The sequence below is a fragment of the Hemitrygon akajei genome, chromosome 1 (assembly GCF_048418815.1).
Source record: "Hemitrygon akajei chromosome 1, sHemAka1.3, whole genome shotgun sequence".
In the NCBI taxonomy this organism is placed as follows: Eukaryota; Metazoa; Chordata; class Chondrichthyes; order Myliobatiformes; family Dasyatidae; genus Hemitrygon; species Hemitrygon akajei.
This window is the reverse complement of record NC_133124.1, coordinates 86,406,566-86,425,055: the sequence shown is the minus strand read 5'-3', so window position 1 is coordinate 86,425,055 and position 18,490 is coordinate 86,406,566. Positions and strand designations below refer to the sequence as shown.

The 18,490-nt window shown below is 42.3% G+C and overlaps 1 protein-coding gene across 2 annotated transcripts in view; it reads left to right on the top strand.

Annotated features, from left to right (window-relative positions):
* Positions 1–17,911, top strand: part of rab31 (RAB31, member RAS oncogene family) — a 111,128-nt gene extending 93,217 nt beyond the window's left edge. Inside the window, exons 7-8 of one of the 2 annotated variants that reach the window (XR_012099085.1) lie at positions 8,224–8,330; positions 14,133–17,911. Coding sequence is in view for 1 of the 2 variants with exons in the window: in XM_073047232.1 (XP_072903333.1) it covers positions 14,133–14,230 (98 nt within the window). In the remaining variant the exon portion in view is untranslated. The remainder of the gene's footprint in view (positions 1–8,223; positions 8,331–14,132) is intronic. The other variant, XM_073047232.1, reaches the window with a different exon arrangement.
* Positions 17,912–18,490: the final 579 nt, after the last annotated feature.

Here is an 18,490-nt window from a genome sequence, read left to right as displayed (position 1 = left end):
CCCTGATGTGCCTGCGGCAACCCATCACCCTGGCGGTGCATTCCAGGGACCTGCTGCGCTCTTCGCTGGGGGGTGGAGAAAAACTCACCTCTGACACCTCCCCTAGACTTTCCACCACTCATCTTAAAAGCATGTCCTCTGGTATTAGTCGTTGCCACCCTGAGAAAAAGGTGCTGGCTTACCTCTTATAATCTTAAACACCTCTATCATCCTTTGCAGAGAGAGGAGCCCTAGCTCACTTAACCTATTCTCATAAGATATATTCTTTAGTCCAGGCAGTATCCTGGTAAATATTTATTTATGTAGCAATACAGAGCAGAGTAGGCTCTTCAGCCACGCCATGCCAGCAACCTCCTCCAAACCCAATTAACCCTAACCTAGCCATGAGACAATTTACAACGACCAGTTAATCTACCCAATATGTCTTTGGACTGTGGGTGGAAACCGAAGTGCTCAGAGAAGTCCCTTGTGTTCCACGGGGAAGATGTACCTGGGACTCCTTACAGAACAGCGCTGGAATTGAACTCTGGACTCCAGAACGCTTCGAGCTGTAATAGCGTTGCACTAACCGCTACGCTATCATGTAGCAATATCAGGATATTGAGACTGCCACTTTAGTTTCAGCCATGAAAAGACTGATAGCTCAATAACTGAAGCACATTTTCATCATGAAAATGGCCTGAAAGGAAACTGCTGGAGGAACTCAGTGGGTCAGGCAGCATCTGTGGGCTCAATGGGATGGATGACACTTTGAGTCCAGATCCTGCACCAGTACTGAAAACATTAAGGGAGTGAGAGCAAATTCAGAGTGATGAGGCAGGATAGGTCGATCCAGGTGAGGAGTGGTTGATGGATAGATGGAACCCAATGGGGAAGGAGTGACAGAGAATGTTCCCATTTTGGCATGCATCCCTGCATTACCTGGTTCCATGCACCACCTTTCTAATCAGTTTCCTTCATCGGTATGCCTTTGTTATCTCCCTCTTTCACCTTCCAGCCTACGTCACTATCTCTACCCTTCCCTCCATCACAGGACTCATCTTCACTTGAACCCATATTGCAACCATCTCCTGTCCCAACCCTGGCCCTCACGCCTTTATACTGGCTATCTTCCCCCATGGTTATAAGATAATGAATTAGTTCCCTGGTACATAATTGGACTCTTGACCTTACAATGTACCTCATTATGATCTTGTACCTCATTGTTTACCTGCACTGCGATTTCTCTGTAGTTTTTACGCTTTATTCTGCAGTGTTATTATTTTAACTTGTTCTATCTCAGTGCACTGTTTACTGATGCAAGACAAGATCTATCCTCTTACTCAGTACATGTCACAATTCCAGTCCATGCTCAGTCTGATGCAGAGTCTCGACTGGAAATTCCAACCATCCCTTTGCTTCCACAGGGGATGCCTGAACCATCAAGTTGCTGCAGCAGTTTATTCGCTCCAGATCCCGGCATCTGCAGTCTCTTGTGTTCTCTGTGTAAAGGGCCACAAGCCTTTAAGTTCAGCTGAAGAGAACTGAAAGCTTCATTGTACAGAGATACGTCAGTGCATGCAGCTCAGCGACGGTTCAATCCTGAGCCAGGACATTGTGTGTGTGGAGTTCTCACACACTTCCTGTGACTGCTTTCATTTTCCTCAGGTGTTTTGGTATCTCACAATTCCTGAAGACATGCTGGTAGATTAATTGATAAGTGTAAATCAAGTCAAGTCACTTTTATTGTCATTTCGACCATAACTGCTGGTACAGTACATAGTAAAAATGAGAACGTTTTTCAGGACCATGGGTGTTACATGACACAGTACAAAAACTAGACTGAAAAAAACAACAACAACACAGAGAAAGCTACACTAGACTACAGACCTACCTAGGACTGCATAAAGTGCACAAAACAGTACAGGCATTACAATAAATAATAAACAGGACAATAGGGCAGTAAGGTATCAGTCCAGGCTCTGGGTATTGAGGAGTCTGATAGCTTGGGGGAAGAAACTGTTACATAGTCTGGTCGTGAGAGCCTGACTGCTTCAGACGGCAGGAGGGAGAAGAGTTTGTATGAGGGGTGCATGGGGTCCTACATAATGCTGTTTGCTTTGCGAATGCAGCGTGTAGTGTAAATGCCCGTGATGGCAAGAAGAGAGACCCCGATGATCTTCTCAGCTGACCTCACTATCCGCTGCAGGGTCTTGCGATCCGAGATGGTGCAATTTCCGAACAAGGCAGTGATGCAGCTGCTCAGGATGCTCTCAATACAACCCTTGTAGAACGTGATGAGGATGTGGGGTGGGAGATGGACTTTCCTCGGCCTTCGCAGAAAGTAGAGACGCTGCTGGGTTTTCTTTGCTATGGAGCTGGTGTTGAGGGACCAGGTGAGATTCTCTGCCAGGTGAACACCAAGAAATGTGGTGCTCTTAACCATCTCTACCAAGGAGCCATTGATGTTCAGCGGGGAGTGGTCGCTCTGTGCCCTCCTGAAGTCAACAACCATCTCCTTTGTTTTGTTCACATTAAGAGACAGGTTGTTGGCTCTGCACCAGTCCGTTAGCTGCTGCACCTCCTCTCTGTAAGCTGACTCATCGTTCTTGCTGATGAGACCCACCACAATCGTGTCATCGGCGAACTTGATGATGTGGTTCGAGCTGTGTGTTGCAGTACTGTCATGGGTCAGCAGAGTGAACTGCAGTGGACTGAGCACACAGCCCTGGGGTCCCCCGTGCTCAGTGTGATGGTGTTGGAGATGCTGCTCCCGATCTGGACTGACTGAGGTCTCCCAGTCAGGAAGTCTAGGATCCACTTGCAGAGGGAGTTGTTCAGGTCCAGTTGGCTCAGCTTTCCAATCAGTTTCTGAGGGATGATTGTGTTGAACGCTGAACTGAAGTCTATGAACAGCATCTGAACATATGTGTCTTTTTTGTCCGGGTGGGTTAGGGCCAGGTGGAGGGTGATGGCAATGGCGTCATCTGTTGAGCGGTTGGGACGGTACACAAACTGCAGGGGGTCCAGTGAGGGGGGCAGCGGGGTCTTGATGTGCCTCATGACGAGCCTCTCGAAACACTTCATGATGATGGATGTGAGTGCAATGGGACGGTAGTCATTTAGGCAGAACACTGAAGACTTCTTCGGCACGGGGACGATGGTGGCGGCCTTGAAGCACGTTGAAACGGTGGCGCTGCTCAGGGAGATGTTGAAGATGTCAGTGAGAACATCTGCTAGAGAACCATTGCTGTCCCATTACCATCATGGCACCTTGGAGCGCTTGAAAGATGAGCTCTCTATCCAGGAGAAACCCACCGGTCTCAAGCTGATCACTCTGGCCCTCTGAATTGATAAGCGTCTGATGGAATGGCCTCCAGATCATCAGCCAGAACCCCAGAGCCATTCCAGGCTGCAGGGCACTCATCATCAATGTTTTGGGAACCCATGCCGGTAGGGAGAGCTCCTTAACCCCCTACCCCCCCATAGAATGTAATCATCAGTAGTGAAATGTCTTCTGTGCTTTCTGCGGAGCAGCTGACCACCCATGCATCAAATGCCCACTGCTTTCAGGAAAATGACACCACCAGGTAGAGCTGACTGGCTTTCTATCTAGTAAACTATAAACTCCCCCGGCCTCTCATTCCAGCACTGCAGCCTGACTCACTCTCTCTGCCCTCCTCCACATCTCAATGACTCTATGCTCACAGGAGATCCCTGCGCAGCAGGCAACTTTTTGAACTGTGTCTGTGTGCGCATCTTGGATTCCCTACTGAGCTTGTCTCTCACCCCTTCTGCATCACTGCCATGATGGATGCCCCTTGGGGTCAGGGATGGCTGGGGCATATGAGCATCGGAAAGCAGCGTGAGTTCATCATTGACTTAATCAATATTCCTCTCCTCTTGGGGTATTCCTGGCTGTTCACTTTGCCAGGTCATCCGGTTCACTGCTGAGTTGGGGACTCATCTGCCGGACCATCTGCCTGCAACCTCAATTGACTTCACCCAGTAAATCTGCGGAGTTGGAGGATTCTTTTCACCAAATTCCCACAGCAATACCACAACTTGGCAATCACCTTCAATAAAAGGAAAGCCAACACCCTGCTGCCTTGCAGACCAAATGATTGTGCAGTCAGCCTCAGACTGGGTACCACCCCTCTCCGAAGTCATCTGTTCTCCCTCTCTCCTCCAGAGGCCAAAGCTATGGCCACATATCTCCACTCAACTACTTTCTTCCATGGTCTTTCCTATCAGATTTCCCCTTCTGCAGCCCTCAACTCTTTCACTATCAGTTTCCCAGCTCTTTACTTCACTCTCCCCCCTCTCCCGGATTCACCTATCACCTACCACCTTGTACTTCCTCCTTTCCTTACCCCACCTTCTTACTCTGACTATTTCCAGTCACGATGAAGGGTCTCAGTCTGAAACATTGACTGTGTACTCTTTTCCATATGGAAAAGAATATGTTGCCTATGCTGCCTGGCCTGCTGAGTTCCTCCACTATTTTGTGTGTTTTGCTTGGATTTCCAACAGCTGCAGACTTTCTCTTGTTTGTGATAATGATTCTGATTCTGAATGGGACTAGTTTGCTAGGAGCCAACTTGAGCATGAAGGGACAGGGATAGGACTGGTGTGTGAGCTGACATTCAAAGAAGATCATAATTGGCCTCATAGCTGAGGGAATAAATGTTTTGAGTTCCCAATCCAGATCATGAAAGTGTTGGAAGGACTTGGAAAAACAAACAAAAATTGCAGATGCTGGAAATCTAAAATGTAAAAAAGAAAATTCTGGAAGTACTCAGCACATCTGAGAGAAGAGAAACAGAGTTAAAGTTTCACGTCAAACCCAGACCTGAAGTATTAAAAAGTTCAAATTTAATGTCATGTCACTGTATATACACACAACCAAATGAGACAGTGTTCTTCTGGACCAGGGTGCACCCACATACGTGCAGCACACACAGCACACAAAATACGATGACCACAAATAAGTTAATAAAACACAACTTAAAATGCATTTAGTACATAGCTCGCTGTCCTAGTGACGAGATGTTGGTGGTGGCAGGGTATTTACTAGTCTTACAGCTTGCGGGAAGAAGCTATTATCCAGTCTCACAGTCCTCAACCTGATGCTCCTCTAGCTCCATCCTGATCGTAATGGATCAAAGAGATTGTGGGATAGGTGGTAGTGATCTTCAACAATGCTTCAGGTTGTTTGTGTTCAACACCCCCGGTAAATGTCACAAATGTTTGGGAGGGAGACCCTGTTGATCTTCTTGGCAGTTTTTACTGTTCTCTGTAGGGTCTTGATGTCTGGTGCCTTGCAGTTTCCATACCACACAGCGATGCAACCAGACAGGACACTCTTGATGGTGCTCCTGCAGTAGTTGTTCAGATGGGGGCATGGAGTCTAGCATGCATCATTCTTCTCAGAAAGTATAAATGCAGCTGTTACTTCTTGACTGATGAGAAGGTGTTATGGTTTCAGGTTAGATCGTCCGTTATGTGCACACTAAGGAACTTGGTGCTCTTCACTCTCTCCAGGGCAGAGACTTTGATGTGCAATGGAGAGTAGTTGGCCTGAGACTTCCTGAAGTCCACAATCATCTCTTTTGTCTTGTCCATGGAAATCAGCTGCTTGCTATTGTCTTTTGAAGTCTCTCTCTCTAGACAATCCTAGTTTCACCCCTTTCAGAGCTTTACTAAACTGCTGTTTGTCAGAGCTGTATTCCTCTCTGTTTCCAGACCTGTAGGCGTGATCCTTTGCAGATCTGAGAGTCCTCAACTCCTTGGTGAACCACGGGTTGCCATTGTTATACTTCAGAATGATCTTTTTAGAAAGGCATACTGTATATCTTCACAGAAGGATATGAATGATGTTACAGTGTCAGCATATTTATCTATACTGCTACACCAACCTTCCATGGCCTACCATTCCATGGAACTTGAGCAGTATCTCAGCCTTCCAGCAGACCACCACCATCTGCTGGTCCTAGTTCCAGTTTGCATTTATAGCTGGGAACAAGCATGATAATAGTGTGGTCAGAGTTGCGAAGGGGAACCCGGGGAAAATGACAGAATACCCCTTTAATATTGGAATAGGTCTTAAATTTTGTGCTCATGTGGGGCAACTAATCATCTGGTGGTATTTGGGCAGATAATGTTTCATGCTACAATTGTTAAAATTCCCCATTATAAAAATGACAGTAGACTTCCGGTAAGATGGCGATCGCTTAGCTGCTCCGAACTTTTGTTCCGTTACTGTCGCTACCTTTGCACTAAATGTCTCCATTTTATAAAGCTTAGTTAGGAATTATTTCGGTATCTCTTACTTGCCTGTGAATATATCTAACCTACAATGTCTAGCAAGAGTTCTAAATCCGGGAGAAAAGAAACTACGACCTCGTCGGACGTGACGATAGAGGCGCTTGAAAATCTCCGAGACGAAATCTTAAAGCAAATTAAAACCGCTTTCAAACAGTTAGAAGAGAAACTGGATCGGATCAACGATAAAGTGGATAAAAATGACAGTATTGGGAGATTTATTTTCCAACCAACAACCATTGTGTAGATTGAACATTCGCATGAGGGGGAATGTAAGTATTGACCAAGATAACAGAGTGAAGCTCCCTAGGAAGGTAGCATGGTTTACAGTGAATGAAGCGAGAAACACATGACCTCATGAGGAATTGCCCATTGCAAGTGGGCATTGCCGGTGAGGCCAACATTTAATGACCATCCTTAATGGCCTTCGAGTTGGTGATGAGTCACCTCATCTAAATTCTGTACTGCGGCTTTTTAGAGTTATTTACATGAGGTGGAATTGCACATACACAGAGAAGGTCTGTACATTTATTCCCTGAAAGACATTCGTGACCAGATGGAGTTTTGCAACAATCCACTATTTTATGGTCACCATGACTGATGATAATTTTTTGTTCCAGATTATTTAGCTGATTTTAAATTCTTCTTTGAGGTTTGAACTGGTAATTAATACTGGCCTGTGGGTTGTTCATTCAGCGAAATAAAAACATGGGTCCTTTCTTTTAAACTTTAGTCTTCCGTTTTCTCTGAGGTTTGTTACTGTCCCAGAATCTTTCTCTCTTATTCATTCACTGTTAGTGGAGGATGGGCTGTTGTTTAAACCAACAAAGTACTTAGTTAAACAAAAAAGAGATATGTACAGAACATGCAGCATTTTTTGAAACCACTACGCTACAGTCAGAGAGCCTCTGAGTTGTTCGCTCCTGAGCATTCTTATAGTACCATGGGTATGGTGATGTTGTGGTTAGGTTACTGAACAAACAATCAGAGTTCCAATATACTGTAGATTTGAATCCTACTGCAGCAGATGGGAAGTTTAAAACATAGTAATTAAATAAACGTGCAATTTTGGGGGGAAAAAAGAAGAGAATGCTGGTAACCTTGGAACTATTCGGTTGTGGTAAAAACCCATCTGGCAACCTAATGTACTTCAGGGGAGGAAATTTGTCATCCTTAACTGGTCTGGCCAATGCAAGACTGTTGACCCATCAGTGTGACTGATTTGCTAAAGCCCCTCTGAGTTCAGGAATAACCTACATATGGATTTAAAGTGAGTATTGTTACAACTGATGAATATAAACAAAATGTTGCAAAAGCACTTGGAACAGTTGTTAAAGTGGTACCAATTGATATTAGATAAATTACACCACTTTCCTTTGCTAATGTATAGGAGTAGAGGGAAAGCCCATTTCCTGTGGATTTTACAAAGATGAAGCAAAATTCCATGACAATATGATGTAGAGCATTCTGACTGGTTCCATCACTGCCTGGTACAGATGCTCCAATGTGCAGGATCAAAAAGAGAATGCTGACGGTTATAGACTTGGCTAGCTCCACAAGCCATCACACCATGTAGCTCACCTTCAAAAGATGGTGCCTCAAGAAGGGGGCATCCATTATTAACAACCCTCACCACTCAGGACACGCCCTCTTCTCAATGCTGCCATTGGGGAGGAGGTACAAGAGCCTAAAGGTGCACACTCAATGTTTCAGGAAAGTTTTTTCCTCTGCCATCAGATTTCTGAGTAGTCCATGAACCCATGAGTATTACCTCACTACTCCTCTTTAGCACTTTATTAAGTTACAATAAGAAATAAATAAATAGTATTTTTTAATGTCTTGCACTGTAGCGCTGCCACAAAGCAACAAATTTCACAACTGTGATAATAAACTTGATTCTTATTTTGTTTGGGTCAATAGACACTTCTTCCTCAAATTCGGAATGACCTTCTACATCAAGTCATCACTGTATGGGCCTGACCTTTGTCTCCTCATCACTCTTTCTCCAATCCTAGGAAAAATTACTGGTAACTTAAGTTAACTAAGTACTTTATTAAGTAGATTTTACAGAAAACATGCGGCATTTCTCTATTATGATCAAAGTTCAAAGTACATTTATTATCAAAGTACATATGTCACCTTGTATAACCCTGAGATTCATTTTCATGTGGGCATTCACAGTAGATACAAAGAAACATAATAGAATCAGTGAAAGACTGCACTCAATAAAATGGACAAACACCAATGTGCAAAAGACAAACTCTGTAACTACAAAAAGAGGAAATCAAGTTCAAATTTAATTATTCAACCATAGCATGAATATAGCCAAATGAAAGTGTACTCCTCCAGCAAACAACATTACCAACAGCACAGAGCACATATGATTATGAAAGCATACAATCACAAAAAAAATACTGTAGCCCAAGTCCCTGAATTAATAGTAATAATAAGTAAATAAGAAATAAAAATAGAGAACACGAGATGAAGAGGCTTGAAAGTGAGTGCATAGGTTGTGGGAACAGTTCAATGATGGGGTGAGTGAAGTGGTAGCTTCTGGTTCAAGAGCCTGATGCTTGAGAAGTAATAACTGTACCTGAACCTGGTTCTGAACTGTACCTGATTCTGAGTTTCCTTTATCTAATTCCTTTTGGCAGCAGCAAGAAGAGAGCAGAGCCTGGATTGAGGGGATCCTTGATGGTAGATGCTGCTTTCCTGTAACAGCCCTCCATGTAGATGTGCTCAATGGTGGGGAGCATTGGGCTCTATCTGTTACTTTCAGTGGGCTCTTCTGTTCAAGGGCATTGGTGTTTGCAAATCAGGCTGTGACGTAAGTCGTCAATGTACTCTCCACTGCACAGCTATAGAAGTTTGTCAAAGTTTTAGATGACGTGCTGTATCTTTGCAAACTTCTAAGAAAATAGAAGTGTAATAGCACTTTTGGGACAAGAGTATAAAGCGAGTGGAGCAGGGGGCACATACAACATGCTGGAGGAACTTAGCACATCAGGTAGTATCCATGGGAATGAGCAAACAGTGGACATTTCAGGCCGAGACTCTTCTTCAAGACTGGAAATAAAAACGTTGGGGAGGAGGGCAAGGAAGATAGCTAGAAGGTGATAGCTGAAGCCAGGTGGGTGAAAAAGGTAAAGGGCTGGAGAGGAAGGGATCTGATAGGAGAGGAGAGTGGACCATAGAAGAAAGGGAAGGACTGAGATGGCCTGTTTCCGTGTTGTAATTGTTATATAGTTATATGGTAGCACTTTGGCTGCTTGTAGGGTTAACTGTGGGAGGGAAATTAGTAAGGAGGGACATATGGACAAGGGAATCATAGAGTGATCTCTGCAGAAGGCGGAAAGTGAGGAGAAGGTAAAGATGTGTTTCATGGTAAGATCCCTTTGCAGATGTCGGAAGTTGCAGGGAATGATGTGTTGGATGCAGAGGCTCATGGGGTAAGGACAAGAGGAACTCTATCACTATTAAGGCAGCAGGAAGATGGACTGAGCATGGAAATGCGGGAAATGGAGGAGATGTGGGTGAGGGCAGTATCAATCGTGTCCTGTTCTTTGAACAAGGAAGACATCTCTGATGTTCTGGAGGGAAAGCCTCTTCCTGGAAACAGATGCCGCAGAAATAAGGGAACTGAGAAAAGGGAATGGAATTTTTACAGTAGATAGCGTGGGGGTGGTGGGGTATGGTCAAGATAACCATGGGAATGGGTAGGTTTATAAAAGATGTTGGTAGAAAGTTTGTCTCCAGAGGTGGAGACCAAGAGATCAAGAAAGGGGTGACAGGGATCAGAGATAGACCAAGTGAATTTAAGGGCAGGGTGGAAGTTGGAGGCAAAGTTGATGAAATTGTTGAGCTCAGCATGGATACATGAAGCAGCATCAATGCAATTGTCAAAATGTAAGAAGGAAGGAATTGGAGAGCATTACCAGGGAAGGCTTGGAGCATGGACTGTTCCACATATTCAACAAAAAGGCGGGCATGGCTGGGGGCCATGTGAGTGCTCACGGCTACACCCTGAGTTTGGAGAAAGAACTTGTTGAAGGGAAGGACCAGTTCCACCAGACGGAGGTGGTGGTGGGGAACTGGTCAGGTCTGTTGTTGAGAAAGAAGCAGAGAGCTTTATGGTCTTCATGATGAGGGATAGAATTGTATAGGTACTGGACATCCATTCTGAAAATGATGCAATTGGGGCATTGACAATTGTTGAGGAGATCAAGTGCGTGTGAGGTGTTGCAGATATAGGTAGCAAGGGACAGAGCCAAAGGGGATAAATGAAGTTCAGGTGTGCAGTGAGGCAGCAGCAGGCAGCAACAATGGGCCTACCCTCACAGCCATGCTTGTGAATCTTCAGTAGGAGCTACAAATGAGCAGTGTAGCTGAGTTGATGAGGTTACTGGTGGTGTCGTCCAAAGTGGGGTCTTTTTCAAGGGGTAAGTAAGAGATGTGCCCTTGCCTCAGCGAGGCAGAGGTCAATCCGGCAGACTACAACTGTCTGTGGGTTTGATGGTAAGCCTGGGATTGCTGCAGGAGTACCAAGGGCACAACTTTCAGAAATGTTAAGCTTTGAAGAGGGGAGAGGAGTGCTGAGCCAGTTGATGTCTCTTCAGCAATTAGAGATGAAAGGATCCAGAGCAGGCAGAAAACCAGAGCAGTATGCCCAAGAAAAGGAGGGTTGGAGATGGGAGAAGAGGTCATCAGTCCTGGGGGGGAGTGCTTGCCAAGAAGTGGGCTAGTAGACAGAGACGACAGAAGAAAAGCATGGAACCCTGGACTGTACGTATCTGCAATGACCTTGATGCCAAATTCAACTGATCCCTGCATAGGGTCTGTATCACTGCATCGCTTGCCTGTTCATTCATTGAATCATAGAGCAATAAAGCATGGATACAGGCCCTTTGGCCCAATGAGTCCATGTTAACCACTGTGTCCACCCAGTTAGCCTCAGTTTCCTGCATTCATCTCAGATTCTTCTGAGCCCTGCCCCTCCCAAATGCTTCTTAAATGATCCTGTTGGACAGCTTTCAACTATTTCTTCGGGCAGCTTGTTCCATATCCTCACCCTCAATGAAAAGCCTGCTCATCAGGACCCTTTTACCCTAAATCTTTGCCCCTTAGCATTAGATTTTCCTAGCCTGGGGAAAAGACTGTTATTGTCCACCTCCTCTAAGCTTCTCATAGTGTTAAACATTTCTATAGCATCACAAGTCTTTCTCCTATGTTCCAAAGAGTAAAGACTCAGCCTGGCCAACCCCTCCCTATAAATCAGGCCCTCTTGTCCTAGCAACATCCTTGCAAATCTTTTTTGCACTCATTCCAGTTTAGCTATGTCTCTCATATGATAGATGACTAAATGTCTGCATAGTACTCTGAAGTATGGCCTCACTAATGACTTGTACAACTGCAACTACTTTTTTGCAACTGTAACTGCAATGCCTCTACTTTCTGAGGAGGCTGAAGAGAGCTGGGCTTTGCATGTCCATACTCGCATTGTTCTACAGATGCACAGTAGAGGGCACCCTGATGAGCTGCATCACCACTTGGAACGGAAGCTGCACTGTGGTGTACAGGAAGGGTCTGCAACGGGTACCCTGGCATCAGCCTACCTGCCATCAAGGACGTATATATATAGAAAGGGGCCAGTAACATCAATAAGGATCCCACCTACCCTGCTCATGAATTATTTGTCCTACTCCCTTTAGGGAGGAGGTTAAGTAGCGTCCATGCTCGGACTACCAGATTCAAAAACAGTTACTTTTCCCAAGCAGTAAGGCTGATCAACACCTCCACCCACTAACTCCACCACTACTTTATTGTTTTATGGACATACAACCAATCTACATATGTATAATCAGCTATCTTTTGTATTTATATTTATTGTGTTTTGTTAATATTGTGATTTTTAATCTTTTGTGCATTTTTGCGTTGCATCAGATCCGGAGTAACAATTATTATGTTCTCCTTTACACTTGTGTGCTGCAAATGACAATAAACAATCTTAAATCTTGAAAATAATGTCCTAATTCCTATAAGAATTGAGACATTATACTGTACCATGACTGATGAAGGCCTGTGTGCTAAATGCATTTTTCAGCAGCCTGTGATGCTGCTTTCAATGAACTATGCATTTGTACTGCTAGGCCCCTCTGATCTATTATACCACACATTCATACTCCTACATTGGTTTGACTTTCCAAAATGCATCACCTCACATTTATCTGTATTGAAACCCATTTGCAAACTTTCACAAGACAAGGTTTCATTGTCACTAGAATCAAATTCAGAATCAGATTTATTATCACTGACATACGTCATGAAATTTGTTGTTTATCAGCATTAATACAATGCAGTGTATTAAAATATTGTATTGTAAGAAATATTAAAAAAATTAGTGCAGAAAGAGAACATAACAGTGAGGTAGTGTTCATGGACTGTTCAGAGAGGAAGAAGCTGTTCCTAAAGCATTGAGTGTGTGGCTGCTGTGCCTTCTTGCTGATGGTAGTACGTGAAGAGGGCATGTCCTGGATGGCAAGGGTCCCCAGTGATGGATGTTATCTTCTTGAGGCACCATCTTCTGAGATGCCCTTGCTGGCAGGAAGGTTTGATTCCGTGATGAAGCTGGCTGAGTTTACAATCTTTTTCTGATCCTGTGTGGTGATTCAACCCATCAGCATGCTCTTCAGAAATTTGCTGGAGTCTTTGGTGGCAGTGCCAACCTGACATTGGCCAGGGTTGGAATGCACACTGCAACCAGGATGGCAGCAGAAATCTTCCTTGTCTGGTAGAACAGATAATGCTTGACCGCCAGGTGTTCTAGGTTGGGTGAGCAGGTCTGAGACAGAACTGCCATGTCTGTGCACCACGATGAGTTAATCATGAAGCAAACACTGCTGCCACTGCCTTTACTGCCTGACACTGCCATCTGGTCCCTGCGGTGAAGGTGAAGTCCTCAGAATGCTGGGGGTGAGCCATGTTTCTGTGAAGCAAAGTACACAGCCATCTCTCATGTGTCTCTGGTACTGCAGTCTTACTCTGAGTTCTTCAACTTATTCTGTACTGTACATTAACCAGGAGGATTGTAGGGAGTGGGGGCTTCAGGGTCCTGCATTTCATTCTTGCCTGCAGTCCAACCCAGTGGCTGTGTTTTCTTTAAGGGAAACTACACTTGCTACCTTGGTGGTCTGCAGTCCAGACTCTGATTTTGACAATTGAGTGTTTTTTTAATATCTTAAAACAATGTTGCTTACTGAAGTTGTAACTTCAATGGTGTGATCAATGTAGTTGACTGTGACCGTTGACTTCAGTTGTAGTATCCCTAAACAAGAAAATTTGATGATTCCCTTCGAGGCTGCACACAGAAGAGTCTCCACACTCAGGCACCATCTATATAATTATAATTTTGTGGATTCCATTAGTAATCAAATATTTAGGTAACTTTATAAGTCTCAGCTTCTTTACAGCATTATAAAGCAATTAGAAATTGTGGACTCACTTAAAAAAGCAAATTGGAATGTAAAATAATGGAAATAATTCAATATATTGTATGCAAGTATATTTTTAAGCTGAGTGTATCAAGTGTTATGACTGTCCGTATATCATTGCAACAGACAGTTGTTGTCAGTGGAGAGCTTGCTGCCTTGAATAAAGGATGCTCTGCTCTACAGCTTCTTTATAAACAGTTTACATATGTGCTGTCCATCAGAGTTCATGGATCATTGTTGTGTCACTCCAGCAAACACACAAAATCTGGGAGATGTTAAATGCATTTTTGCCATGTGTGACATGAGTGATCAGTAATGATCTCACTGGGCTTGTTTTTTCAGGTCAGCAAATTCCACCTCTGGATCCCTCTCAGATCAACAACAATGGAGCTTTCAAAGTTGGAAGGCACACGGTGCAATCAAGTAAGCGTTGCTGCTGAGTTTTGCTGGAGATCAAGGCCAAGCAGTATTAAATCATCATCCTCGTACCAAGTAGCAGAATGGGGAAGAAAGAAAAAACAAAACTTTTTTTTTGTGTTATTGTTTGAATTACTTAATAGTCTCAAGGTTATCTCTCAGTTGTTGGATTGCTGGCTCTTTTCATTCTAACACACTGCTATTCCACTTTCATGAAATTCATTAGAGTAGGAGTTCCACAGAGAGTCGATTCACTATGAATGCAAACATCAAAGTACTGGTTATTATTTTTGTTCAACCTCTTTCATCCTTAGATCTTTTTGGCCTTTATTCTTCCTTTATGAACGACACAGTGATTGATTTTTTTAAACCACTTTTCAAACATCCAGAAGTAAATTATGTTTTTGCTTGCTGTAACAAGTTCTCTGCCTGGCCCAAAGCTCTAAAGATAAATGCTTTATCTGTAAGTTAGACCCTTTGATAAATACCACATTATCAATTTCTAACTGATTGGAAAGGATTGAACTAATTACCAAAGACCTGTGGAACACTGTAGAAGGCAGAAACTGATTGCAGTGTTCCTTTCATGTTCCACATTTTAAAATGTGTTATGTGCACGGTTATATGAAAGTTAAACTTTATAATAATCCCAGGGGATTACTTATGAAAAAAAAATTGTTAATGGCAATGGACAATGAAGTCCAGAATGATCCAAAAACAGAACGGGTATTTACTGCTATCTGATTTCAACCAGGGAGTGAGCAGGCATACTGACCTTTGCAGCCAACTGAAGAAATGTGTCAGGATGTTTACTTCTTATTCGTGACTGATTCCTGTTCATGGAATAAAGGAAAGCCACGTCCTTTCTGCTGGTTGTAGATATAAATAGGTTACTATATTCACTGATTATGCCCAGAAATGACTAGTTAATTCCTGTTAAGGATCAATGAATGCAGGAGAGAGGATGGGTAGATGGAATATAATGTTAATGAAAAGAGTCTTTTTACAAATGTGTGACATTACCAGGTCTTAATTAACAATACAATTGAAAGAACTAGAATAGTTTGGGTTTAAAATAATCTTTATGTAAACATGGCACACTCTAATGCCAAAGAGTTAAGATTAAAATTTTCACCTGTTTAATTTACATAACGTAGCTAAAGCAATAACTGTATGTGTACAAGCATTATGTATACTGCTTTTTCAATTCATGCTCCAACCAGGCAGTCTTTATATTTGTACTTCCACTTTCATCATGAGGCATTATTATGGACCAGTGGAGTCTTTCTGCTGATTTTGTTCCAACTTGTGTTTAATCATGAAGATGCTATGTGCTGTGGGCATGTATTTAAAACTGAATGAAACTTTGGAATAGTTATGCAAGCTTGTTTTTTTTTTGCATCATTCTTCCTTGATCTATTAATTTCATTAACAAATTTTATTCACCTAGCAGTTTGTGAATCATTGTGTACAATATACAACCAATATTTACTCTAAGGTGCAAAAACTCTCCTCCCTTTTCTTTGCAAATTCCATCAGCTTTTGCTAACCAGGCTAATGCAATTCAGAGATTGAAAAACTGCAATACCACCTACAGAATATCTGATCACTGGGAGCCATTGTGGAACTATTTTACCAATTATACTTCATTAATGAACTGCACAAAGCCTGAACCAGGAAATGCACATTAGAATTTGTTAATGTTTTAATATGAAAATAAAGAAGGGAAAGAGGGAAATGATAGAAAAAATAAAGCCATCAATATACTTACAATTTTTAACAAAAGAATGTAATAATTTACTACTCTTACAAAAATGTTTCAATGACTTCAAGAAATTGTTTGGCAGTAATAACTGCCATTAAGTGGGATATTTAGACCAAAATTGGACAACACTTAGTATTTTTAAGATGAATTTATGTCCATGTTTCAATGATAAATATTTCATGCTATTCATTTTTGAATAAGGTGTCTTATGGCAATTGTAACTTCAGTGCAGATTATTAAGTAATCTTAATTAAACACCTTAGCCAACAACTTAAGATTTTTGCACATATGTAAAGTAGTCCTTCATTTTATACTAAATAACAAAAAGCATTATGAACGTCATAGTTGTTTGTACAGTAAATTATGGCCAAGTATTTTTGATACCCTTACATCTTCGATATTTCCCAACTATACCTCTATCCCTTTCTTTAAAAAGATTAATCAACACAACCAATCGGAAATTGGTTACGATACATGTAACATGTTACATTCATTGTGTTACTTAGTTTCAGTGCATCCCGGAATCAGTGGTCTACTGTAGAGGGGCCATTTAACCCATCATGTCCAAGCCAAACATAAACAAGGATTATCCCTGTTCTGTAGCTTCACATTGTAGTTACTCATCCAGTTCAGTGTGACGAAGATTTCTGTCTTTATCTTTCTTTCAGAAAATAAACTCTGGTTCCTACCACCCTCTGAATGAAAACCAAATTACATTTTCCCCTCTCAGCCTCCTACAAATTAACATCTCAGTCCCTTCATGTTGCACTCTTTCCTAAGGGACTAGATTAATTTTTCTGCTTGCTGTCATCGTGCATAGGATGGTTAATTTACCTTGGCCTTGTGCATCTTTTAAGGCTCTGTCAAATTATAACAAGCACATTTTTAACTTCTGCTTTCATTATGTTGAACAAACTTCAGGATAAGAGATGGGTGAGTGAGGATTCTGGGAAAGACTTCTGTTGTTGCCCATTAGCAACTGAAGAGCTGTAGAACAGTATATCTCTACGTTATTCTTACTCCTGACTGGGAATTCACCTGGGAAGAAATCTGCGTACTCCCCACAGTGGCACAACAGAAATGTTCCAATGCTTCTGCATTGCCTGAACATTATTGTGCAGAAACCAGAAAGGTGAACAGCAGATTGCTAAAATAAACTAATTAAGTTTCATAGTTATTCAAAAACCTTGATATGACTCATTCAACATTAATGCAAATCAAATTATTTGTTTATTATAAACTTGATGTCTGTAGGCGCTTCCTGTATGCAAATTGGTTGCCTAATTTCCTAAATTACAACAATGATTGCGAAGATATTTCAAGGGCAGTAAAGTGATTTTTTTTCTGAGGCACTTTTGTTGTGCAATTATTGAACATCTGCTGCCATTGATTTCTTTAATTATCCTGGTTTAATAACCACATAATCATTTATCACATAGGTTTTGAGAATGATTATTGAATTATTTCATTTTATGATGTCTGGTGTAACTTTCTGTATAAAAATGTCCCAACTAGATTTTGGTTTTGATGTAATCGTAATTATATAAATACTGCAAATGAATCCATATCGTTCACATGACTTTGGAAGTTGTAGCTACCATTGTAAAGGAAAATCTTTAATGCAATGTTGTGATTTATGGATGTATTTTAACATGAATCTACATCAGTAGGAACAGCATTGATTTTGATGAATTGACACCATGGCAACAGTTTGGATATTTTGTCATTCAAGTGTATCTCATTTTAGTGCCAAGTATATTTTAATATTTTTAGATTGGGCTGGCCCCATGTAGAACAAGCCAACTGAATGGGTACAATGTCTGTTATGCTCTCTACTAATACTGTATAGTGTGACTATAGGTATAGTGATGTGGCTTAAGAAATAATGCCTTTTTCACAAAGTAAGCAGTTTCAATGTACCTTTTAATAAACATTATTTCATAACAATCTAAAGTGTATATTTTGTTTCATTGCCCTCAATAGGTAATCAAGTCTTTATTGTACGGGAAGAAAATTGCAAATCATCCCACTGTTTCATGGATCATACTTTGTCTTTTTTTTCAGGTTGTAGGGATTGTTTTGGGGACAGCACAAGGATCAGGTTAGGGATGAGGGAGAGTTAGAGGTCGGGGCACTAAATAAAGAGTCATGGAGTCTGGACAGGAGCCTGTGTTGAGAGTCCAAGCCAGAGCTCCACAGTCGAAGGTCAGCGATCCAGGTGGTTGGGTCAGCGGGTACTGAGGAGACCAGCGATGCTCGGGTCGGAGATCCGTATCTGCAGAAGTCAGTGACGTGCCAGCTCACCAGGGTTGGAGGTTTGTATGAGTCCAGAAGTCGAGGCCTGAAGGTCAAACCTGTGATCAGTATGTCTGAAGATGGAGGCCTGATGTCTGAGAGTCTGAGGCCAAGGACAGGAGGCTCATAGGCAGCCTGTCCTGGGGCTGTAGGCCCGTGTGTGTGGGAGTGGATGGGAAGGTGGGACAAGTGCTTGTTTTGCTGTTGATGTCTTCTTGTTACT